General features: G+C 35.1%; 1 protein-coding gene across 6 annotated transcripts in view; it reads right to left on the bottom strand.

Annotated features, from left to right (window-relative positions):
• GPHN (gephyrin) overlaps positions 1-26,629 on the bottom strand; it is a 562,530-nt gene that overhangs the window by 119,501 nt on the left and 416,400 nt on the right. For 5 of the 6 annotated variants that reach the window (XM_036267724.1, XM_036267708.1, XM_036267715.1 and 2 more), the window contains one exon: positions 21,546-21,588. In XM_036267724.1, coding sequence (XP_036123617.1) covers positions 21,546-21,588 — 43 coding nt within the window. Of the gene's footprint in view, positions 1-21,545; positions 21,589-23,297; positions 23,361-26,629 lie in introns of all 6 variants that reach the window. The other variant, XM_036267739.1, reaches the window with a different exon arrangement.

Below are 26,629 nucleotides of genomic sequence, written 5' to 3'. Positions count from 1 at the left end.
AGATGTTCAGTTAGGTTGTTCATTAGTCTCAAGATATTTTCTAATTTCCTTGTGATTTCTTCTTAATATATTGGTTATTCAAAAGTGTGTTGTTTAATTTCCACATATTGGTAAATTTTCCAATTGCTATTGATTTCTAGTTTAATTCCACTGTATGGAAAAGATACTTGGTAGATTTCTTTGAATGGAAGAGTTTAATCCAATTACAGTCAAACCATAATTCTCAAATGTCTCCCCAATTCCAACAGTTTGGTTCTCAAATAAGTTGTTTGTGGAAAAAGAGTCTTGGTTGTGGAACAAAACTTCAGCTCCTTACCTGAAAACCCTTTCATGCTGATACATCGACATGACAAAAAGTGTCTCTCAGGACACAAAGGAGAGAATGCATGAGTATGAGTCAGTTTACCACTAAACCTCCTGTTGTTGCTGGCAAAATGAACAATTAGCATTATTTTAAAACATGAAGAATGCTGATATTGCTAAGGGTGTAAAAGTGCTCACAAAACAACAGTTATAGGCAATTGAAGAGTTAGAAAAATTGTTGTTGATTTAGACAAATGAAAAGTAGTTAGCTGGTGATAACATTTCAGAGGCAATGATATATAAAAAGCAAAGATGCTGCATACTGACCTCCTGAAAGACACTCCTGGAATGAGTGCTGAAAGTGATTTATTTAAGGCTAGTAGGGGGTGGTTAGATACATTTTAAAAAATAAGTGTTTGTTTATAGATTAAACAGTACATTAGGCATGCAATGTATATAAGAAAGGTTACAATGAAATCATCTGGAGGTCTGGACTGGATTAATTAAATTTATGTTATTTTTAATAAAAAAAAGATTCATTTTTTTAAACAAATCACTTCTTCAGCAGCCTTTCAGAATGCATAAAGTTCAAGAATCAAAGTTCCACTGTATGTTTTATGTTAGTATTTATAGAAAAGGACTTAATCATCATTTTGTTAATTATTTTCTGTCCATCCGGTAGGTATTTTGTTCCTCTTTTTTTTTTTTTTCTCTTGTTGCTTTCCTTTGTGTTGTTTTAATTTTTTATATTAATATTCTTTGGTTCCTTTTTCATTTTGTTTTTTGTATGTTTTGTAGATTTTTTTGTGGTTACCATCGAACTCATATAAACCATCTTATAGCTATAACAATCTATTTTATGTTAATAATAACTTCAATCATAAATAAAAACTATACTCTTTTATATCTTCCCACTCCTACTTTGTTATTGATGTTACAAATTATGTCTTTACATACTGCGTATCCATTAATACAGTCTTACAGATTTTTATGCCTTTATCTTTTAAATTCTATGCCAAAATTAAAAGTGCTTTTTGCACCACCATTACAATATTATGGAATTCAGTATTTGTCTATATATTTACCTTTACTAGTGAGTTACATATTTTAATATGCTTTTTTGTTGCTGTTTATCATCCTTTTGTTTAAACTTGTAAGACTTCCTTTTACATTTTTTGTAAGGCAGGTCTAGTGATGATGAACTCCTTAGCTTTTGTTTATCTCCAAAAGTATTTATTTGTCCTTAATTTTTGAATAACAGCTTTGTCGAACCTAATATTCTTTTTTTTTTTTTTTTCTTTAAGCACTTTGAATATGTCACCTCACTTCCTTCTGGCCTGGAAAGTATCTGCTGAGAAAGACATGGATAACCTGATGGAAGTTCCCTTATTCATGACGAGTTGCTTTTCTCTTGCTGCTTTCAAATTTTTCTCTTTCTCTTTGACTTTTGACAGTTTGATTTGCTTGTGTCTTAGTGTGGACCTCTTTGGATTCATCCTAGTTGAAATACTTTGAGCTTCTTGAATTTCAATGTCCATTTCTTTCCTCAGATTTGAGAATATTTCAGCCATTATTTCTTCAGATAAGCTCTGTATCTCTTTTCCTCTCTCCTCTCCCTCTGGAACGTCCATGATTCATATATTGGTCTACTTGATGTTGCCCGGTAAGTCCCTTAAGCTTTCTTCACTTTTTTTTTCTTCTTTTTGCTCCTCTGACTCGATCATTTCAAAGGATCTTTTTTTTTTTAAATTCTTCCTTCTGCTTGATTAAATCTACTTGAATGTCTCCAGTAAATTTTTTTCTATTCAGTTATTAGGGTATTCAGTTCCAGAATTGATGTATGGTTCTCTTTTTTTTTTTTTTTTTTATAATTTTCATCTCTTTGTTGATATTCTCATGTTGTTCATGCATATTTTCCATAGCTGTCTATATTCTCCTCTAGATCATTTAACTTCAAGAAGATTATTTTGAAATCTGTGTGAGCAAATTTATAGATTTTTGCTTCTTTAGGGTTTGTTTCTAGAAAGTTATTTTTTTTTCATATGATTAGGCCACATTTCCCTATTTCTTCATGCACCTTATACTTTTTTTTTTTCTTTCTGAGTTTATGCATTTGGAAACATAGCTACATTTCCCAGTCTTTATAAACTGGTTTCATATAAAGGAAGACTTTCATCAGCCTGGTTGGAGGTTCTAAGTGCCTATGAAAGTTTTTTGGTGTAATTTCTCTTGGCTGTGCATGCAATTTCTAACCAGAGGTTTGCCAACTTTTTTTTCTAGGAGTCTGCAATCTCTTACTCCTGGTGTCTGCCTGCAGTAGTGCAGGCTCTCTGGTGCTGCAGCTGCAAGCCACTCTACATTCCTTTATTCTCAGGGCCTCTAGGCATCCAAAGTATGCTGGCTCACTTGTCCAAAGTCAGCTGAGATAAAAAATAACAGTCCTTTCGGCAGCCCCCACCAAAAACTGAACTGTGGGACATCTTCTCTCTCCTTCCCAAGGAAGAAACTATGAGTTGGGTGCTTTCTCCCCATTTCACTGAGCCATGTAACCCTCTACACCATTTCAGGCTCTCAAGCAACCCCTAATCTCCCTTGCTTTCAGTGTTCCCAAGCACCAAACTATGCCAGTTTCATCAGTGCTCCAAGTCAGGCAAGACAGAAACCAATTCCTTAGGCAGCCTTCTGAAAAGCTGAAATGTTGGATGCACATTCCCTTCTTCTTTCTCATTCTCCCTTCAGGGAGAGGCTGCAAGCCAGGTGTTCTCTGCTGATCATGGTGACCTAAGCTGGCTTGGGGGAGGAGAGATCACAGGCAAAGTGAAAAGGTGGTTCTTCTCTCTCTCTTTTGTTTTATCCTCACCCAAGGACACCCCCCCCTCTTTTGTTCGAAGAGAGGGGATGAGAGAGAGAGAGAGAGAGAGAGAGAGAGAGAGAGAGACATCAAGTGGCTGCCTCCCGCACAACCCCAACCAGGGCTGGGTACAAATTGCAACTGAGGTATGTGCCCTTGACCAGAATCAAACCCGCAGCTCATTGGTCCATGGGCTGATGCTCTAACTGCTAAGCCAAACCAGCAAGGGCTCTTCTCATTTTAATGCAGCTGTTCTTGGCTTATTCTTGGCTTTATGCTCACCTGAGGTACTGCATATTCTTTACTGGTTTCTTAAGTTCTCATAAGGTATTTTGGTCCATATGTTGTTGTTAAGTTCTATCTCCATGGGAAAAAAAGAACTTCCTATTCCATGACCAATTAACTTAATGTTTTTAGCTATACCAGATACAATATTGACAATAAAGAGGCTAAAAAGGTTGACTGAGAGTGATAAATGAGTCATATTTTTCATATAAAATAAAAACGTGATAATTTAGAAAAATAAGACAAGTGGTATATAATTTAAAGGTAAATACTATTTATTAAATTATTAAGTTTCACAAATAAAAAATGTTTGAGAACTTGGTAATTAAACTATATGAGGTTATATGAAAGAGTAAATTGATTTATTTAGGATATTAGATGAGAAAGTTGAGAAGGGCAGTGCTTATAAATAATATCTCACTAAATTCTTATAGAAGTGAATTGATAATTGTCTTCAGTTGTTTAAAGAAAAGTTGAATAAGTGATGATAAGTTGCTGTTGTCTGACCCAGTAAGTGCCAATCAAGATGGTAAGGGATTAGATTGTAGCAGAAGAGAATTAGGAATTTTTTTCTAAAAATATGAACTACAAAAATTTAGCATACTTCTTCAAGGATTATTTAACAATTCTTTTTACTGGGAATCATAAAAAAAAAAAAAATTAAACTCCATGTTTTTAGGAGCAAGGTATAAGAAAATTAACTAGAAGATTTATCTATCTAGGGTAGATGGAAAGGCATAAAACTAGAACCAAAAATTATGATAAAATACTCCAGGCAGGAGGTAGATGTTGGTCCTGAATCTGGGTGGCAGTAGTGAGAATGAATGAAGGGACAAGGGCAGAATGAATACATGATATACTTTGAAGAGAAGGAGCAGCTGAAAAAAATAGTATTGGTTACAAAGAGATTTCTTCTAATGTTTATTATTTCCTTCTCTGTCCCAACTCTGATTTTTTACTTGAATGTTCTGCTGTCTCTTGCCTGATATGCTTGCCCAAAGTTTTTTTCTCATTTATTTACTTACTTACCCACTGAACCCATTTAGTGAGAGACAGTCACTGGCTAGATCTTGGGAATAATACCAGTGAACAAGATAAGAAGTACCTGTAAAGAGCTTAGGGTAGAGTGGCGGAGACAGAAAAGTACCATAAAAAGGCTTGCAATAAAGTATGGAAACTATAGGCACTAGAGAAGAACATAGGAGGGATACTTTACTCAGATTTGGGCAGTAATGGAAAACCTATTGGAAGAAATGTAGAATAAGTAGGAGTTATCCAGGAGAAGAGAGGGGAGAACAACATTTTTGGAAAGAGGGGACTATTTTATTTTTTATCCTCACCTGTGGACATTTTTGCATTTATCGTCAGTCAGAGCAGGAGGGAGAGAAGAGGGAAGACAGAGAGAGAAGCATCAATGTGAGAGAGACACAATGCCTGGCTGCCCCCCACGTGATCCCCCAGGGACAAACTGCAACCGAGGTATGTGCCCCTAGCAGGAGCTGAACCCGGGACTCTCCAGTCCGCGAGCCCACACTCTAACCACTGAGCCAAACCGGCCAGGGCAAGAGGGGACTATTTCATTTTATTTTATTTTATTTTATTTTGGTACGTGCCCCTAGTGGGAACCAAACTGGGACTCTCTAGTCTGCAGGCCGACGCTCCAACCGCTGAGCCAAACCTGCCAGGGCTAGAGGGGACTATTTTAAAAGAAAATTTTCATATGGCTGGAGTATTGAATTCAATGTAGGAGTGGTAGAGGTAAAACTTAAAGGTAAGCAGAAGTTAGATTATAAGCAATGTTAAGGAGTTGGAACTTTATGTAAGAACAATGAGAAGCTCCTAAAAAGTGAATAAAAATCATTAAAGAAGTATGAAAAGTTTAGACTTGCATTTTAGAAAGATAAAAGTAGATGAAGAAAGAGGAATAAAGATTTTTGGTTTGGACAGCTATGTGAATAGTCATATCATTCCTTGAGATATGTGAAGAATATGAGATGAGATTATAAACTGGTTTTGGTCATGTTAAGTAAGAGAAAATTGTGGAGTATCCAAGAAGAGTTCTACAATAGATGATTGGAAATATAACTCTGAACTTTAGGGGAAAAGATTAATTTACTGAAGCTTTGTGAGTGGATGACCTTACTCATGTAAAATGTGGAGTGTGAATGTAAAGTTTTGAGAGAACTCTGAATAACACTGATATTTAATGAATGGGCTAAAAGTAGAAGTCATTAAAGAAGCCGTGAAGCAGGTAGAATAAAATGATCCCAAAATTATTCCATCGAGTCCCAAGCCATGCAGTTTTCAATAGGTAGCTATAAAACCATGGTCCAGGAATTACCCTGACGTCTTTTAAGTTTGCTTTTCAGATCTAAAGCCAGCCACAAGCCCCGGAGGCAAACTCAATACCTAGTTGGGAAAGTCCCTTCCTGTGTATCCCATAATAAGTGCTGCCCAATACCAGAATGCTTCGCTTTGCTGACATATACCTGGACATCAGTGTTCCAAAACAGGAAAAAGCCAGCCAATCTACACCCTGATTGGTTAACCCCAGCAACCTCCATGTTCCTAAGGAATAAAAACATCTGGGTGCAGAATCTGAGGCCCTAGCTCAGTGTTCTTGTGCTCTGCAGAGCCTCAATAAATCTGCCTTTGCTTTTATCAGTATCCCTGGTCTAAATTATTTCATATCAGTAGACAAGAACCCAGACTCATTGGTAACAGCTGGAGAAAAAAGAAGCCGATAGTTCAAAAGAAGAGAACATAACCAAGGAAGGTAGGTAATTAGTTCAAGGAGGGAGTGATTAAAAGTAGTATCTAACCTTGACCTGTCTTTCTTTAGGCTTTCTCTTTCACTTATATTGTAATAATAGTTCTACATGCACCCATTTTCTTAAAAGTTGGCCCTCAGCAGAGGCACCCCAATTGTATATTTATCTACGATTAATTAATTCTAAAGGCTTAATTTGTTACCTAAACCAGTTCACAGGTTTGCATTGAAGCAGTAGTTTCTTTTTTTTCCAGAAGACAATGCCTTCATGTTAAAGCTTTAACAATTGTTATAACAATAACAGTAATACTAGTAGTACTAGTAACAATAGCAGCTAACATTTATTTTTATGTACTAAGCATTTAGCGGTTTAATCCTTACAACAACCCGTAAGGCAGATACTTTTATTATCCTCATTTTACAGATAAGGAAACTGAGACATAGAGATAATGAGCACTTGTCAAAGTTCATACAGCTAATAAGTAGAGAAACCAAGATTAGAACATAGGTAGTTTAACACTAGAGCATGTTTTCCTTTATAAGGTGAGACAATGAGGACAGGTGTTTGAGACTTGCATATTTTTCATTGTACCTCAAAATATATTAAAAAAATGCAACCACTTGCTCTGTTTATGTGTAAGCCTGAATTTGAGCAGAAGAATTTAGAGGGTATAGGCTCATTAAAACACAAATATTGCTTATTGAAAATTGTTTTACAGCTTCCTTAAATTAAAATTAACATTTGGGACCTATAATATTTTAAATACTAAGGAGTTTTAATGGACTAAATCTGTCAAACCTGATGGTAGTGGGGTGATGGTTTCTTAAAGATATTTAAGATCACTATTATTAAAATAATGATATGACACCTAAGGCAAGAGAAACAAAGGAAAAGATGAACACATGGGACTATATCAAACTAAAAAACTTATGCACAGCAAAAGAAACAATCATCAAAATGGAAAGGGAACCCACCATATGGGAGACCATAAATGCCACTGATGAATCAGATAAGGGATTAATTTCCAAAATATATACTCACACAACTCAACAAAAGGAAGACAAAGAATACAATTAAAGCCTGGCCAGTTTGGCTCAGCGGTTAGAGCACCAGCCTGCGGTCCAGAGAGACCCGGGTTCGGTTCCCGCTAGGGGCACGTACCTCGGTTGCAGTTTGTCTCCAGCCCTGGTTGGTCGTGTAGGTGACAGCCACTCGATGTGTCCCTTTCACGTCGATGTTTCTCTTTCTCTCTCTCCCTCTCTCTCCCTCCCACTCTATCCAAAGAAAAAAAATGGAAAAATGTCCTCGGGTGAGGATTAAAAAAAAAAAGAACACAATTAAAAAATGGGCAGAAGACCTAAACAGACACCTCACCAAACAGGACATACAAATGGCCAAGAGACATATGAAAAAATGCTCAACGTTACTAATCATCAGAGAGATGCAAATTAAAACAACTATGAGGTATCACTTCACACCTGTCAGAATGGCCACCATCAACAAATCATCAAACAACAATTGTTGGCAAGGGTGTGGAAAAAAGGGGACCTTAGTACACTGTTTGGTGGGAATGTAGACTGGTGCAGCCACTATAGAAAACACTACGGTGTTACCTCAAAAAGTTAAAAATTGGCCCTGGCCGGTTTGGCTTAGTGGTTAGAGTGTTGGCTCGTGGACCGGAGAGTCCCAGGTTTGGTTCCCGCTAAGGGCAGGACCTCAGATGCAGTTTGTCCTCGGCCCTGGTTGGGGTCATGTGGGTAGCAGCCACTTGATGTGTCTCTCTCACATCGATGTTTCTCTTTCTCTCTCTTCCTCTCTCTCTCCTTCCCACTCTATCTGAAGATAAATGCAAAAGTGTCCTCGGGTGAGGATTAAAAAAAAAAAGTCATTTGACCCAGTGATCCCACTTCTAGGAATATACCCTAAGAAGCCTGAAACACCAATCGGAAAGAATATATGTATCCCTATGCTCATAGCAGCACTATTTACAATAGCTAAGATCTGGAAACAGCAAGTGTCTATCAGTAGATGAGTGGATAAAAAAACTGTGGCACATATACACAATGGAATACTATGCAGCTGTAAGAAAGAAAGATCTCTTATCCTATGAGATGACATGGAGGGACCTGGAGAGTATTATGCTAAGCAAAACAAGCCAAGCAGAGAAAGACAAATATTACATGATATCACTTTTTGTGGAATATAATAAACTAAACAAACTGATGAAAAAAATTGACCCAAAGACATAGAGGTAGGGTACAGACTGACAAGCCTCAGAAGAGGAGGTGTTGAGGGGGAAGAGATAAACCACAGAACTTATATGCATGTACGCATATCCAATGGACATAGACAACAAAGAAGGGTATCAATGGGGGGAAAAGGAGAAACATCTGTAACAAAAACAAATTAATAAGAATGATTAAAAAAAATAAAATGACAGCAAAAATGGAATATCTGACATTTATGTATGGGTATTAAAAGTATGTGAACAAGAAGGAGATATAAGGAAGATTACAAATTAAAAAAATCATTCATTATCTAATAATGTTTAAAAACTTTAAAATATTGGACTATTAAAATCAGTGGGAGGAACCCCAAAAACCACAAAATTCAGTTTATTAGCATAAGGCTAGCAAACTTTTACATATAAAGTAGAAAAAACAAAGCCTCACAAAGTTAGGAGCTACAGATAAACTAACATATGCAAACATTTTAATTAAATAGTTTTGGTAAAAATTTTGATGAACGACATTTATCTTTTCTACATCCCACTGAACCCTAGTCTATTATACAATGAATGTATTCAATAAAATAATGCCTTCAAGTAAACACGTTTTTAAATAAAATTATATTAAAATTAAAAGCCCTTTAGAAACCCGGAATGAATGTGCTAGTCTTTGAGAATAGACAAAACAATTTGGGAGAAAATAGTTGTTTGAAAAGGAAAGCGATGCTAAGTCAGTTTCAAAAGAGCCATAGGAAATCCCTTACTTCAGTAGTAACTCAACTGAATCATTATTCTAGTTACTTGCTGCTGAAATAGTAAAATCTCTGAATTCATTCAAAGGAGAAAGTCGGTTTTGTCTTTATATAACCCCAACACAAAGACTCTATTTTACTTATAGTTCATTCAAATAAGAATCTCCAGAAATTAGCATAGAATTCTATACACAGTTAAATGAAGCAGAATGCCTTTTCACCAAGTTAGAGTGAAGATAAATTATTTTGCACCCTAGGGATATTTATGCCTGGATAGCTATTACATTAGAATGAGAACTGAAATGTGACTTTACTATTCCATTATTTTCAATCAACATAACTTCAGTAATCCAGAAAACTCTTGTTTAGGAAGATAAAACTTACAAATTACTTTACTATTCATTCTAGGAACTTCCTGAAAGACCCACTGGCTCTTAAACACGAAATAGCAAGGACAGTTTACACACCAAAATCTTACTAAGCCCTCGCCCCAAAATTCTTGCATTGGAGGCAGTTTTAATACTGCTGTAGTGTAGTGCAGTGCTCCTTCCCAGGAATTTAGTCACACTACGGGCACAGGGCCCTGGCCTCCACTGCTGGTCACAGGGTGGCTTATTGCAGGACTGGCGATTGGACTGGCCTGCCTGGCCCTGGGCCCTGGCTGGAGAAGTAGATGGAAGGGCAATAGGAGAGAGGTACCTAGAGCCTGGTACAACAGATTGATCATACTAGTCCTAAATTTGACACTGATAATGTTAGTTTCACTTCTGAGGCAAAAAATGCCAGAGATGGTGTGTGATAAAAGTTCCTGCAGATGAGATACATAGATTACTTTTGTGACAGGGAGTGGAATCTCCTCATACCATGGCCTATTTCATTGTGAAAATGTACAAACTGGCATAGAATAAAAAGAGATGTAATAGTGAACCTTACATTAGGTTCACTAATGATCCAAAGGAAGATAGATTAGAAGATTTAATATTAACATGGCAATACTACTCAAAGCAATGTATGGATTCACTGCAATACCTAACAAAGTCCCAATGGCTTTTTTTCCTTCTTCCAGAAATGGAAAAGCCAATCCTCAAATTCACATGGAATGGCAAAGGACCTTGAGGAGTCAAAACAATATAGAAAAAGAACAAAGTTTGAAGACTCACTTCCTAATTTCAAAACTTACTACAAAGCTACAGTAATCAAAACAGTATAAGACTGATATAAGCCTAGACATATAGATCAACGGAATAGAAATAACAGTCCAGAAATAAACCAATACATCTATAGTAAGTAGATTTTTGAAAAGGATGCCAATAACATTCAACAAGAGAAAGAACAGTCTCTTCAACAAATGGCACTGGGACAACTGGATATCCATATAAGCAAAATAACTTAAATTGGGTCCTTTTCTCACATGACATCAACCTTAAACTGTACCACTGCAACACAAACTGCTCATTGCTGTAAAAAACAAGAACAACAACAACAACTACTATTACTCATTGGTGGGTATCTCTAATAATCCTCTGAAAGTTCCATGTCCTTCATTACTGTCACCCTCAGACGTTTAACATAAGAACAATCTTTTCCTCCTCTGTAATATTATTCTTGCTAACTTGATAGGCAGATGTACTGTATAAATGGAACTGCTAGATTAAACTTTCTCCTGATGGTTTCCTTTCTTGAAATCCCTGAAGACTCCCCTATTTGTAATGAGAGTACAGCTAATTCCAATATTAAAGATCTCAAGATTAACCTCAACTTGAAGATCTCAAAAAAAAAAAAGAGCCAGACTTTTTACATTTTGTGGGCAAAATTTCAACAAACATAGGAGAATTACTGGGGTTGAAGTCTTTAAGAATCAAAGCAAGCCATCTAAACTTCTACCCTTTAAGTGCAAAATACTCATCACTCAAGGGAAATTCTGGATTTCTTTCTTCCTTTCTCGAGCCTCTTTACTTCAAACTTTACAAGGGGCTCTGTAAGTAGGGAAGGTGTTACATGCACAGAATAGCAGGTGAGTCACATACCTAACAAAGTCCCTATGGCTAAATAACCCATCACTTGAAAATTGCATGAAATTACAATGACAATACTTTAGCTGCAATATTGGCTTCTCATGGAATACGATGTATTGATTTTGGGTAAGTATGTTCTTATATGCCTGTAGACTTCTCTGGGATCACTGATATTACTAAAAAGACCCAGGAGTAAAGAAGTCAGAAAATTAGGTAATTTGACCAATAGTCCTATATCTCAGACTGAGGAAGTGATTTATTCTCTAGGTTTAATTTTGTCCCTCCTCTACCCCAGGTTTTGTGTAAGTTTAAGGTGTAACAGCATTATAATTTGACTTTCATATATTGTGAAATGATTAGCACAGAAAGTTTAGTTAACATTATCATCTTATATAGATACAAATTTTTTTTTTCCGTGTGATAAGAACTCTTAGGATCTACTGTCTTAACAACTTTCAAGTACACCACACAGCAGTATTAAGTATAGTCATCCTGTTGTATATTACATCCCCAGTACTTATTTATCTTATACCTGGAAGTTTGTATATTTTGACTATCTTCATCCATTTCCCCTACCCAACACCCCTGGACCTCTGGCAACCATAAATGATCTATTTTTCTATGGCTTTATTTTTATTCCACATATAAATGAGATAATACAGAATTTACCTTGCTCTGTCTGACTTATTTAACTTGCCGTATGCCCTCAAGGTCTATCTATATTGTTGCATGTAGCAGTATTTCATCCTTTTTTATGGCTGAATTCTCTCTTCTCTTCTCTTCTCTTCTCTTCTCTTCTCCTTCTCCTTCTCCTTCTCCTTCTCCTTCTCCTTCTCCTTCTCCTTCTCCTTCTCCTTCTCCTTCTCCTTCTCCTTCTCCTTCTTCTTCTCTCTCTCTCTCTCTCTCTCTCTCTCTCTCAATTCCTTTATCCATTCATTCATTGATGGATACTTAGGTCCTTTACATGTCTTGGCTTTTGCAAACAATGTTGCTATGTTGCCTATGTTTTCTTCTAGGATTTTTATGGTTTTGTGACTTACATTTAAGTCTTTTATCCATTTTGAGTTTATTCTTATGCATGGTGTAAGTTGGTAATCTAGTTTCATTCATTTTTTTGCATGTTCCTGTCCAATTTTCCCAACACCATATTGAAGAGACGTTCTTACTCCATTGTATGTTCTTGCTTCCTTTGTCAAATATTAATTGACCATAATGATGTGGGTCAATTTCTGGAGTCTCTGTTCTGTTCCATTGATTTATATGCCTGTTCTTGTGCCAGGTTGTTTTGATTACAATGACTTTGCAGTATCATTTGATATCCAGTATTGTGATTCCTCCTACTTTGTTCTTTCTCAAGATTGCTGTGGCTATCCAGGGTCTTTTTTGGTTCCATATACATTTTTGGAATATTTGTTCTAGATCTGTCACATATGCCATTGATATTTTAATAGGACTGCACTGAATCTATAGATTGCTTTGGGTAGCACAGGCATTTTATTGATGTTATTTCTTCCCATTCTTGAACACAGTATATGCTTATACCTGTTTGTATCTTCCTTTATGTCTTTTTTCAATGTCCTGTATTTTTCCAAGTACACGTCTTCTACCTCCTTGGTTAAGTTTATTCCAAGGTATCTTATGCTGTTTGTTGCAATGGTAAATGGACTGATTTTTTAGTTTCTCTTTCTGAGTTCATTATTGGTGTATAAAAATGCCATCGATTTTTGAATGTTGATTTTGTATCCTACTACTTTGCTGAATTCATTTATTAAATCTAGTAGTTATTTTGTGGCATCTTTAGGTTTTTCTATGTACACTATCATGTCATCTGAAAATGCTAATTTTATTTCCTCTTTTCCAATTTGGATGCCTTTTATTTATTTTTTCTTGTGTGATTACTGTGGCTAGGACTTCCAGTATTATGTTGAATAAGAGTGGCGAAAGTGGACACCCCTGTCTTATTCTTGTTCTTAAGGAAAACACCTTTAGTTTTTTCCCATTGAGTATGATGTTGGCTGGAGGTCTTTCATATATGGCCTTTATTATGTTGAGATATGATCCCTCTATTCCCAGATTGCTGAGCGTTTTTATCAGAAATGGGTGCTGGATTTTGTCAAATGCTTTTTTTTTTGCATCTGTTGATATGATCATGTGATTTTTAACCTTCATTTTGTTTATTGTGATATATCATATTTACTGATTTGTGAATATTATACCTTGCATCCCTGGAATAAATTCCACTTAGTCATGGTATATAATCTTTTTCGGGTATTGCTGGATCCAATCTGCTAATATTTTGTTGAGGATTTTAGCATCTATGTTCATCAGGAATATTGGCATGTAATTTTCTTTCTTTGTAGTGTGTTTATCTGGTTTTGGAATTAGGTAATGCTTGTCTTGCAAAATAATCTTGGGCACAGCTGGTGTGGCTTAGTGGATTGAGCACTGTACTATGCACCAAGAGGTTTATGGTTCTATTCTCAATCAGGGCACCTGCCCGAATTGTAGGCTTGATCCCCAGTATGGGGTGTGCAGGAGGCTGCCAATCAAAGTTTGTCTCCCCCACTTCCGCCTCTATCTAAAAAAAAAATCAATGAAAAAAATATATATATTTTAAAAAGAGCTTGGAAGTGTTCCTTTCTCTTGAATTTCTTGGAATAGTTTGAGGAGGATGGGTGTTAGATCTCCTTTGAATGTTTGGTAAAACTCACCTGTGAGGCCATCCAGTCCATGACTTTTGTTTGCCGTTTTTTTTTTTTTTTTTTTTTTTTATGGCTTCAATTTCATCAATTGTCATTAACCTATTGTTGTTTTCTGGTCTTCCTAAATTTTGGAAGATTGTATGTTTCTAGGAATTTGTCTATTTCATCTAGGTTGTCCAGTTTAACATGTGTCATTGGAATGTTGATAGGGATTGCATTAAATCTATAGATATAGATGGCTTTGGGTTGTTCGGACATTTTAACAATACATGAGCATGAAATAACTTTCCATTTATTTGTGCCTTCTTCAATATCTTTAATCAGTGTCTTATAGTTTTCAGTGTAGAGATCTTTATTTTCTTGGTTAAATTTATTAAGTATTTTGTTGTTTTTGATGTGATGAATTCTTTATGATTTTCTATATATAAAATAATGTTATCAACAAATAGAGGCAATTTCCAATTTTAATGTCTTTCATTTCATTTGCCTGTGTAATTGCTCTGGCTAGGACTTTCAGTACTATGTTAAATAGGAGTGGTGAGAATGGGAACACTTGTCTTATTTCTGATCTTAGAAAAATTTCAGTTTTTCAACACTGAGTGCTATGCTAGCTGTGGGCTTGTCATATATAGTCTTTGTTATGTTGAGGTATGTTTGCTCTACGCCTATTATATTAAGAGTTTTTATCATGAACATATGTTAAACTTTGTCAAATGCTTTTTCTGTGCCTACAAAGATGACCATATAATTTTTTATTTTATTCTATTAATTATTTGTTTGTGTATATTGAATCATCTATTCATCCTAGGGATAAATTCCACTGGATCATAGTGTATAACCTTTAAAATTTTATTAAATTTTTTTTTCTTTATTGATTTTAGAGAGAGAGGAAGCCCTAGCCGGTTTGGCTCAGCGGTTAGAGAGTTGGCCTGCGGTCCAGAGACCTGGGTTCGGTTCCTGCTAAGGGCATGTAACTCGGTTGCAGTTTGTTCCCGGCCGTGGTTGGGTCGTGCGGGTGTCAGCCACTCAATGTGTCCCTTTCATATAGATGTTTCTCTCTCTCTCTCTTTCTCTCTCTCTCTCTCTCTCTCTCCCTCTCTTTCCTCCCACTCTATCTGAACAAAAAAACAAAAAAATGTCCTCTGGTGAGGATAAAAAAAAGAAAAAACAGAGAGAGAGGAAGAGGGAGGGAGGGAGACGAAGAAACATCGATGAGAAAGAACACTATTTGCTGCCTCCTGCATACCCCAACTGGGTATTTGGCCCACAACCTGGGCATGTGCTCTGACCAAGAATTGAACCGGCAACCTCTTGGTGCATCAACACTCAACCACTGAGCCACACTGGCTGGGCATGAATAACCTTCTATTATTAATTAATTAATTAATTAATTAATCCTCACCTGAAGACATTTTTGCATTTATCTTCAGATAGAACAGGAGGGAGAGCAGGAGGAAGAGAGAGAGAAACATCCATGTGAGAGAGACAGACACATCAAGTGGTCACCACCCACATGACCCCAGCCAGGGCCGGGGACAAACCGCAACTGAGGTATGCCTCTTTAGCGGGAACCAAACCCAGGACTGCCTGGTCTGTGGGCCGACGCTCTAACCACTGAGCCAAACTGGCCAGGGCATGTGAATAACCTTTTAGTGTCTTGCTGAAATCAGTTTGATTGTGTTTGACTGAGAATTTTTGCATCTATATTCATCAGGCATATTAGCCTGCAGTTTTCATTTCTTGCGGTGTAAAACTTTTTCTGGTTTTGGTATCAGGGTAATGCTGGCCTCTTAAAATGAGTATGGGAGTGTCCCCTCCTCTTCAATTTTTTGGAATAGTTAGAAAAGAACTGGTGTTAATCCTTATTTAAGTATTTCATAAAATTCATCAGTGAAACCATCTGAGTCCTGACTTTTCTTTATTGGGAGATTTTTATTACTAATTCAGTAATTCATTTGTTCAGATTTTCTATTTCTTCCTGATTCAATCTTGGTAGGTACAGTTTCTAAGAGCTTTTCTATTTCTTCTAGTTTGTCCAGTTTCTTGATGTATTGTTGTTCTTGGCTTAATTTTGGACACTCTTGGGTCCTGGCTGAGAAAAGGACTGTAAACTGTCATAAAAACCCTTCTCACATTTGTGCAGCAGGGTTCGAGGTGTGATCTCCACAGTTCTAAATGCAGTTATACAGCCACTATCTCATCAAATGGTTCAATAAATCCAGTAACAACAACAAGCACAAGAAAATTTAACACTTATGAAGGTTAAAACAAGTTCCTGAGATAATTGATATACTATTTTGATTTATTCAGTAGGGGTAAAGGTCTGGATTGATTGACTGATCATACCTTCAGATGTTAATGGTCTATCTTTCAGTTCAGGCTGAATACTGATCCCGGGGGAACCCGATACCAGACATCATCTGTAACTATATAGCTTACTGTCTTCAATAACATAACATTATTATGCTACTATTTTTATCAACATAACTTTATTATTCCAGATAATTCTTCCTGGAAAATAAAAGTTGTAAATAATTTTATTGCTCTTTACAGAAACTTCTTAAATAGAAAGTATCAAAAGACAGTTTACACACCAAGACCCTCAGAATTTATTGCCTTGCTGTGTCAATGATTTCTAAACGATAAGATCAGATTCTTATTTAATTCTAACAAGCTCCCACATTAAAAGATTTGCTTTAAATTAAACTTCAAGATCCCATAAGTATCCTGAGCTTGCTCTTCCCTTTCTGAGACTCTTACTCTGAGACAAAGATTTAGCTGAGTGGCATTCTCCCTTATCATAGTGAGAATAAACTCAGCTTTATTATTGACAGCTTGTCTTGATGTTATTTTTGAGGAGCCAAAGAAAAGTTTCCTCTTACTTGAACAAAGTCACCAAAGTTAACCCTTCCTTGGACAATTCTAGACAAGTTCTATTAAGATATAACTCTTCTTCTTTCTCTAGGATCCACTTATCTTCTATTTTGACACATTTTTATATATGCTAAAAAGGAAGCTGACTATAGGCATACCTTGTATAAATAAATATTACAGTATGGGGAGTCACGTAAATTTTTAGGTTTCCTAGTGCATATAAAAGAGATGTTTACGTGTGTACTGCAGTCTATTAAGTATGCAATAGCATTATGTCTAAAAAATGTACAAACCATAATTAAAAAATATCTATTGCTAAAAAATGCTAACCATCCTCTAAACCTTCAGTTATAATCTTTCTTGCTAGTGAAGGGTCTTGTCTTGATGTTGATGAGTGCTCACTGATCAGGGAGGGTAGTGGTTGGTGGAGACTGGAGTGGCTGTGGTAATTTCTTAAAATAATGCTAAAATGAAGTTCGCCCTATTTATTGACTCTTCCTTTTATAAACAATTTCTCTGTTGTATATGATGCTGTTTGATAGCATTTTTAACACAGAACTTCTATCAAAATTGGAGTTAATCTTCTTAAACCCTGCCAATGCTTTATTAACTAATTTATGTAATATTCTAAAACTTTTGTTGTCATTTCAACAATCTTCACAGCAGTATATTCCATCTCAAGAAAGCACTTTCTTTGATCATTCATTAGGAGCAATTCTTCATCTGTTCAAGTTTATTACAAGATTGCAACCGTTTAGTCACCTTTTTAGGTTCCACTTGTAATTTTTTGTCTCCTGCTATTTCCACCACATCTGTGGTTATTTTCGCCACTGAAGTCTTTAGCCTTTCAAAGTCATCCATGAGGGTTGGAATCAACTTCTTCTCCTGATAATATGACCTTTTACCATGAATCACAAATAATCTTAATGGCATCTAGAATGGCGAATCCTTTCCAGAAGATTTTCAATTTACTTTGCCTAGATCCATCAGAGGAATCAATCACTATTTATGGCAGTTATTGCTTTATGAAATATATTTCTTAAAATGATAAGATTTGAAATCAAAATGACTCCTTGATCCTTGGGCTGCAGAATGAATTGTTGTGTTAGTAGGTGTGAAAACCACGTTAATCTCCGTTAGAGCTCTTGAGTGACCAGAGGTATTGTCAATGAACAGTGATATTTTGAAAGGAATCTTTTTTTCTGAGAAAGGGGTCTCAACAATAGGCTTAAAATATTCAGTAAATCATGTTATAAACAGATATGCTATCATCCAGGCTTTGTTGTTCCATTTAGAGCACTGGCAGAGTAGGTTTAACATAATTCTTAAGGGCCCTAGGATTTTTGTAATGGCAAAAGAACACTGACTTCAACTTAAAGTCACCAGCTATATTAGCCACTAACAAGAGAGTCAGCCGGTCCTTTGAAACTTTGAATTCAGGCAATGGAAGTCCTAAATGGCGTCATCTTCAAATAGGAAATTTTTGTCCACACTGAAAATCTGCTGTTTAGTATATCTACCTTTATTAATTATCTTTGCTGGATAATCTAGATAACTGGCTGCAGCTTCCATATCAGCACTTGCTGCTTCAATTTGTACTTTTATGTTATGGAAACTGCTACTTTCCTTAATCTTCATGAACTAACTTCTTCCAGCTTCAAACTTTTCTTCTGTAGCTTTCTTAGCCTTCGCAAAATTGAAGAGAGTTAGGGTCTCCCTCTGGATTAGGCTTTGGCTTAAGCAAACGTTGTGGCTGGCTTGATTGTCTATCCAGACCACTAAAAAAACTAAAACTTTATCTTTATCAGCAATAAGGCTGTTTTGTTTTCTTATCATTCTTGTGTTCACTGGAATAGCACTTTTAATGTCTTCAAAAAACTTTTCCTTTGCATTTACAACATGGCTAACCATTTGGCTCAATAAGCTTAGCTTTTAGCCTATTTTAGCTTTCAACATGCCTTCCTCATAAACTTAATCATTTCTAGCATTTGATTTAAAATGAGAGATCTGCGACTCTTACTTTCAGTTGAATACTTTGAGGCCATGTTGGACTAATTTCCTGTTGTGTCTCAAGGAACAGGGAGGCACAAGAAGAGGGTGAGAGATGAGGGAAGGGCTAGTCAATGCAGCAATCAGTGTACATACAACATTTATCAATTAAGTTTGCTATCTTATATGGATATGTTTCATGGCACCCCAAAACAATGACAATAGTAACATCAAAGATCACTACAACAAATATAATAATACAAAAGTTTGAAACATTGCAAGAATTATCAAAATGTGACACAGGGACATGAAATGAGCAAATGCTTTTGAAAAAATGGCACAGATAGACTCATTCAACACAGGGTTACTATAAACCTTCAATCTATAAAACAAATGCAATATCTTCAAAGCACAATAAAGCGAACTGCAATAAAACAAAGTATGCCTGTATAGTTTTTTTTTTTTCAATGTTGTCTACATTTTGGAAATGTTTTCTTTAAGGATAGTTAATTCAGTAATTAAATAAAAAATGATTAAAATAGAAGAAATACTAGGGATATACAAGAAGGATTTGTCATGCTACCTGGAGGAAACTCAGAGACAGCATCACAGAATTAAATCTTGATGGATAAGGATTTTCTAGGAAAACAAGGGGAATGGATATTTATGCAGTAGGGGAAAGGGTCCAAAGGAAAAGAGGCAGGGCATAGCATTGAGAGAATGGTGAACTGCTAATAGGGACTATATGACTGCAATATAGTAATACATGGCAAAGGAAGAAATAAAGGGAGATAGAAGTAGACCAAATAAGCAATGAATTATTGAAGTTAGGAAGTTCAGTTAGAAAGCTTATGGTGATGAAAGAGTTCTGGGTGTGGCTGTGGGCATGAGTATGAGTATAAACTGGTGTTGAGAGGAAAGAACTTAAACTTACAGAAGTCATAGAACTATGAGGCTATAATGTTAGATGGGCTCTCTACATGCATCTAAATGGCTACATGGAACATCTACATGACCATTTCACCCTAAAAAACATGATCAGAAAAACCTGGATCATCATGATGTCTAGCCAAAATTATTAATAGGCAACAAGCCAGTTAGAGCATAATTGAAATGAAAGACAGTCCTAGTAACACAAAGATGAATGAGAGGTGAAAAATGGTTCACAAAAGTCTGTTCTCCGTAAGAAATTATTTATTCCTAATCACCATAATCACTATCAGTTTACCCATCATCATCTCAGGAGCAACAATAAATGGAAATCATACAGTAATCATCATAAAATAAAGTTCATTTATATTTATTATATTATTTTAGTGAATATTCAACCATCATCCTCTGATTCTAAGATTTCTTAACCTTAGGTCTTAGTATGGGACTATAGGACTTTACATCCGTTGTAATTGAAGAACCTTCCTCAGATTCTCATGTCTTTCAAATGTTGTGGAAACTCACAACAGTATAGAGGTTAATCATGGCTGTTTGCATTTATTTTTATATAACTCTAATATAAATGTCCTGAGCAAATAATTGCATTGTGCTTGCCTATTAACTCAAAGATTTCAAGCTAAGGCAACAGATTCACAATACAGAAATGGGAAAAAATTTATATTAAAGAAAATAAATTTTTTACTTATATGAAGTTCTACTTTTTTTGATTGTTAAATAATATACACATTCTACTGGAAATATGTTATCCCATTTACTAAAAGTCTCAGTGGTATAAGTATCCAATAGACTCATTTTTGTATGATCCACCTGTAAATCTCTTGATAAAGAAGAGGAACAAGATAGGATGATATTACTAATATTACGTGAAAGAAAACAATATTAAAATAATTATCATTTATACAGCACTTTTCTCTTAGGATCCCAAAGCTTTTAAGGCACAACCTTCAATATCACATCATTTCAAGGATACAGGTAAGAAAAATCTATTTATAGTGCCTTTTTATATTCAAATAATGAATAATACACAGTTAAATGACTTCCAAGTTAGTGTTATAAGTAATCAAACAAAAATATAAAACAAAGGTTTCTTCATCCATGGTTCAGGGTACTATTTCTAAAACATGCTGCCTGTGAAGTAAGATCTTTCAGGAATTCATATTCACAAAATGATTATGATGTACCCCTTTTAGGAGTCGCTTTTTAAAAAGTTAAGATTCCTTTAGTGAATTTATATTATTATTATTTCTAGATTTTTTTTTTTTTTTTTTTAATCCTCACCCGAGGACATTTTTCCATTTTTTGTACAGATAGAGTGGGAGGGAGGGAGAGGAAGAGAGAGAGAGAGAAACATCGACATGAAAGGGACACATCGAGTGGCTACCACCCGCACGACCAACCAGGGCCGGGGACAAACTGCAACCGAGGTACATGCCCTTAGCGGGAACCGAACCCGGGTCTCTCTGGACCGCAGGCCGACGCTCTAACCGCTGAGCCAAACCGGCCAGGGCTAGATTCTGTTTTTAAATGACTTATTTGGCAGTGGGGTAATTAAAGAGGGCTCTCATCTTAGAATCACAGAGGAACTCATTACTACTCTAAGAGTATTATCAAAGTTTTGCTGTTAGCTTGCAAAAACAATTAGAATAAGGGAAATATCCATTCATATATTGATTTTAGAAGGTAAAAGCCCTGATATTCACATTCTTGATATAAAACTTATCTATTACTTTCTTCATTCTTCCACAAAAATGTCATTTTTAGCTCTCATTCCTATTGAACCATAAGCTCTAATTCAGTAGTCCATCTGAAATAATGACATACTTACTGGCTCTGAGAATGTTCTCCTTGCTGCTGCACCTGGACTGGACCTGCAGAGAAAGCATAAACTCAGTAATTTAGGGCTTATAACACAGATAGCCAGATATATATGGCATTCTTACTGGGCAAGCTCCTGAAGTCTAGGAGCAAAGGTTTTATATATTTCAGATAACTTATTAGTAAAAATATGTTAAATTTGTTCCTTTCCTTACTTTAAATAACTGATTTAAAGAAAAAGAAATGGGAATACACTATGATAAATGTGACACTGGTAAAAACCAAAGGCAATTTTTTATTGATGTGTATTTGAGATTAGTATATGGAAAAAAATTCAAGTTACCACATATTCAGTTGTGAATGCAGACCCATAATCTTAAGGCACTATGCCTATATCTAGAATAATGTAATTCAAGTAATAAAGTTGTAATCAAATGTTCTATTGTAGTCATTTTTGGTTATATATGTAAATAAGGAAAAAAAAATCCTCAGATACAATATTTATGTGTGACTCCAATGACTTTTGTTATTTATTATATTTATTAACATTAGTTATAAAAAACGGTTCTGTTTGAAATCAATGAATGTGAATACATTTATTTACCAGTCTTAGATGTATATAGTTTATCAATCAGAAACATTTATGCTGATTAAAATATTTTAGGTAAAAGTAGAACATTCTTTTAAATGATGCAAAACTGTTTAATTCAAGGGCCATATTGAATGGCACTACTACTTGTTAATTTCAGAGGAAATTGTATTTAAACTGCACACCTCTTCTTCCCATTCCACAGGAGCTTGCCCCAAATGGATATATATACAACAAATTAATTTCTATCGCTTAACACAATCTACTATTGTAATGAAACAACTTATGAAAGGAATGTTGCAACTAAGGGTGGGTTATGGTTGTCCTTCCCTGAAAAAAACAATTGTTAATGTTTAAAGAAACAACAACAATAAAAAAAAATCACAAACATAAACACAAGAAAAACACACACACACAGCAAAAAAAGGAAAAAAAGGGAAAATAATTCCAGATGTTAAAGTTATTCTCTTTTGGCCCAGATTATTTAATTAATTTTAAATATACTAGAATGAAGACGCTAATCTTGAAAACAGTTTTCTTATATTCTTTTACTCAGAAGTTTTATTGAGAAACAATTCTGGACCAAATGGGAAATAAATTAATGACTATTTAAAGAAAGCAATACAGTGAGGAAAACACAAGAGTGAGGAAAATAAAAGAAGAGAGGGGTTTGAGAGGGTAACAACTCTAGTAGAAAGAAACGTCTAAGTATGGGTTTATAGAAAGGGACAATATGTAAATGCAGAATATTCTGCTATTTCTTATTGAAAATTTATACCAAGAGGGTAAGAATGACTAATGAACTTGCTGTAAGATAAACAAGCAAGTTGGAATACCATGGAATGAAAATAAGTGTAACTATACCACTACAGCTTTAAAGGAGAAAACAAACAAATACTAATAGAAAAATTAATAGACAAGCTTAATAAAGAGATAAACTACATTTTAAAAAGCGGTTCAAAGAACACAAGAGAAAGCTAAAGAGTGAGAGAAAATCTGGGAAAAAGAAGAAAAAGAAAGGGGAAAATGTTGAAAGACAAAAACAGAGTTCAAAGAAGTCAAATGGAAGTCAAGAAAGTCTTCAACAAGATATAGAAACAGAAGGAGCCCAAACCCATAGCGCAAAGCAATGTTTGCGAATGGAAAGCAGCTCCTTTGATCAGTAATAGTTACTCTTAAGTCGTAGCCTCTATTCCTCCAGAGTTCATCTTTAAGCCCTTCCAATCTAGAGTGGAGCTAGTGTATGAATAGAAACAAGAGATTTATAATGAACAGAGCAGTACAGATGAGTAGTTCAAATGAGTAGTTTAAATAGTCTCATCAAATGTTTCAACAGATTTATATAAGGTCTAAATGGAAATGGTGGTGAAGAACTAGCTGGCTTTACCAAAAAAACAAAACAAAACAAACCTAAACCAAAACAACAATAAAAGAACACTGTTTCCCTTCCTTAGGTGGCTTAAAAAAAAAAATCAGTCATAGCATAAATTTAATAAAGAAACTGAAGTCTTGCTTTGTGGTACCTCATTTTAAAACCATTTTTTCCCCAAACAGTTTTGAAAAAGAAATTTAGATGATGAAAACAATTCAATTCCCTGAATCAGAGTTATTTATTTAGGTTTACAAATTGCCAACAGCAATATAACCAATGTTTTTTCATTTATGTTACATCGGTTATTTGACCTAGATTTGAGGGAAATCATTTTTTAAATCAATAATTACACAAACTTTAGTGATCTTGAGTATATATGTAAACACATTGAGGAAAATGATATATATGTAAACACATTGAGGAAAATGATTTAAAAAATTTAATAACATTTATGCATGTAGCGATACCCCTCTCTCTTGCACCATGAAACTGGTCATATTTATGAATTTATTTTATAAAATCCCAATATAAAGATTTTACCTAATTCAAAATGTAATGGAATTTACTTGAAAGAATAAAGTTGAGAAACTACTATTGTTCTTATTTTCACACACATGAACTATAAAGAAGGTAACACAGGTCCATCTCAAGTTTTATGGTTTACTGGTTTTTTTCTTTATCTTATCCTGGCTTTTTATTCAATGGAAAAAAGTAAAGTTTGAAAAACAAAATAAAACCAAGATTTTTGGCCTAATACCAAATTTGTCAGGGATTAAAAATGAAAGGTATGGTATTGGGTTATCTAACACTTTATTTTATTAGATTAACATCTAACTTTCTGAGGTTGACAATGAAGTCCCCTTTCAACTGGAATCAAAATTTAAATAATGTGTAGAAACAGTGTATTATATTAAAGTCAACAGAAGAAATTAAATATACAAGAGACTTTCTGAAAACATAGGTATTCATTTACTAATAAGACTGCTTTCAGACATCATATAATTCATTTCAACATGTGCTTACATGTGTAATATAACTTTGCTGAAGATTACATTGTCCATTAACAAATCTTAATGCCATGAAACAGAAAACAAAAAGGGGAAGAGCACGTAATAAATGGTAAGGGGAAAAGTAAAAATGCTTTAAACAAAGCAGAGAAAATTTTAACAAGCAACCACAATCTTTAGATACAGTTAGAGAAGTGACTTACCTTATGCTTAGGTCATAACAAGAATAGCACAGTGTTTAAAGTCAGCTCTTCATTATGGGAGGTACAATTGAAAGCCATAGGTTATAATAACATGAATTGCTACACAGAAATGAAGACTTTTTCAGCCCAACATGAATAGCTAACTCTTATGGGAGAACATTTCAAATTATGTTAAATGCAACATGAAGAACAATTGAGGGTGTAAACATTAGAAGACATGAATCTCACACCAATAAGAGAGATGGCTCAGTCTCTCAGGAACACAGAAGACTTAATCTATGACCATCATCTGTGACACATAAGGAAAGGCACATCACTCTAACATTGAACGTTGCATGCATGATGTAAAATCATCCACTGACAACCCCGCACCCCAATCCTCACCGCACTTGTACACACACAAGCCCGCTAAGATATAGGGAAAGAATGTAGTGCCAAGCTGTTATGAAGAAAGCAGAACACACAGAAGCGTAGCAGTGGTCATGTGATTTGAGAGGTGTTCTTCCCTTAAACCATCCCATCACCATGCTTATTTTAAAGAAGCCAGGAAAAGACCCTCTTCAATGCTGCAGTAGCTACGAGCCCCCAGCATGAAGCTAGTGTGTGGAATTTTGATCACCGTTCCCTGCGATGTCAGGGGCTCTCCAGTGGAAGCCAGACGTGTAACACCAGTTAGTGGAGGTACAAATGTGTGAATAACAAACACCCTTTCCCTTCTGCATGTCACAGAAGTGAGGGAGGAGAGAAACAAATAAAATAAAATCCATGTTAAGAATAGGTCCATAAAAATATAAAGATGTATAAATATTAAAATGAAGATTACTTTTGATTGCAGGTTAATACAACTTAGGTTTCTTAAAAACTGTCTCTATTTTGCTGCTCACCAGTCTAATTTGTATTTTTTCCCCTGTAAGCACATGGAATAAATTAATCAATACAATATGACTCATATTGAAAAATTCTGAGCAGTTGGTCAAATGGGGTTCATGTCAAGAAAAAAAGTCATCTTTGAGGGACAATAAGGAAGTCCTCTATTTTTAGCATAATTTTACTGATCAGCAGTCAGATTTAAAATGAGAAATTAAGCTTCTGTATATCTGCTTACTCATATAATATGAGAAATTCCATTGCAATTTTTTGGGAACACCTAATTTAAATTTTAATCTTTTTACATTTTAAAAAGCAAACAACAGAGTAACCTACCTGTTTAGAAATTATTGCTAAATTTTCTATGTACTTTACTGTCAATAATAGGGTCATATCAGCTCATTAGAAAAAAATTCAAATTTACTTTTCTATAATTGATGATAGTAGTTAAATTCACCTATTTTATTTTTTGTATGTGTTTTGCATAATATGTGGCATGCAATTTAGTTAGCAGATTTTCAATTGTTCATTTACTTATATTAACATTTTCTCTCTCTCTCACCCTATTCTTAGCAGGCCAGAATAGCTTTACTTTCCTGTTAGCATGTCTTTATTATTTTAGGTTCTGGATCTTCCTTTAATCTCAGTTTCCTCATGGGGAAAATAAAGACTATGGGGCTCACAGGAGATAATACAAGTATCAGCGATTTTAGCTATAAAGGTGGAAACAAATGTCAAGTTGTTAACAGTGGAACCACTGACAGTTCTGAAATAACTGTAATTACACACCCTCTAATTGTAACTTCCTCATCAGCTCAAAATGGAGGCAAATACTTATTTTTAACTCAAATAAAGAAAAGTATTCAAGTGCAGTTACATTTTTCAATAGAAACTGACTAAACATTTTTGGAAATGTCACAGCCATATGGCCATATATACTGGTAGGAATGCAAGCCATATAATCTAGGGCATAGAGCAAAGTCTGAACTAACTCTTCTAGAATATCCCTAGTATTCTTGAACTCTCAGACTGTGGACAAACTGTTTCTTCGGTCTG

Source organism: Molossus molossus, unplaced genomic scaffold, assembly GCF_014108415.1.
Source record: "Molossus molossus isolate mMolMol1 unplaced genomic scaffold, mMolMol1.p scaffold_m16_p_1, whole genome shotgun sequence".
Lineage (NCBI taxonomy): Eukaryota > Metazoa > Chordata > Mammalia > Chiroptera > Molossidae > Molossus > Molossus molossus.
This window is presented reverse-complemented; position numbering and strand designations above follow the sequence as displayed.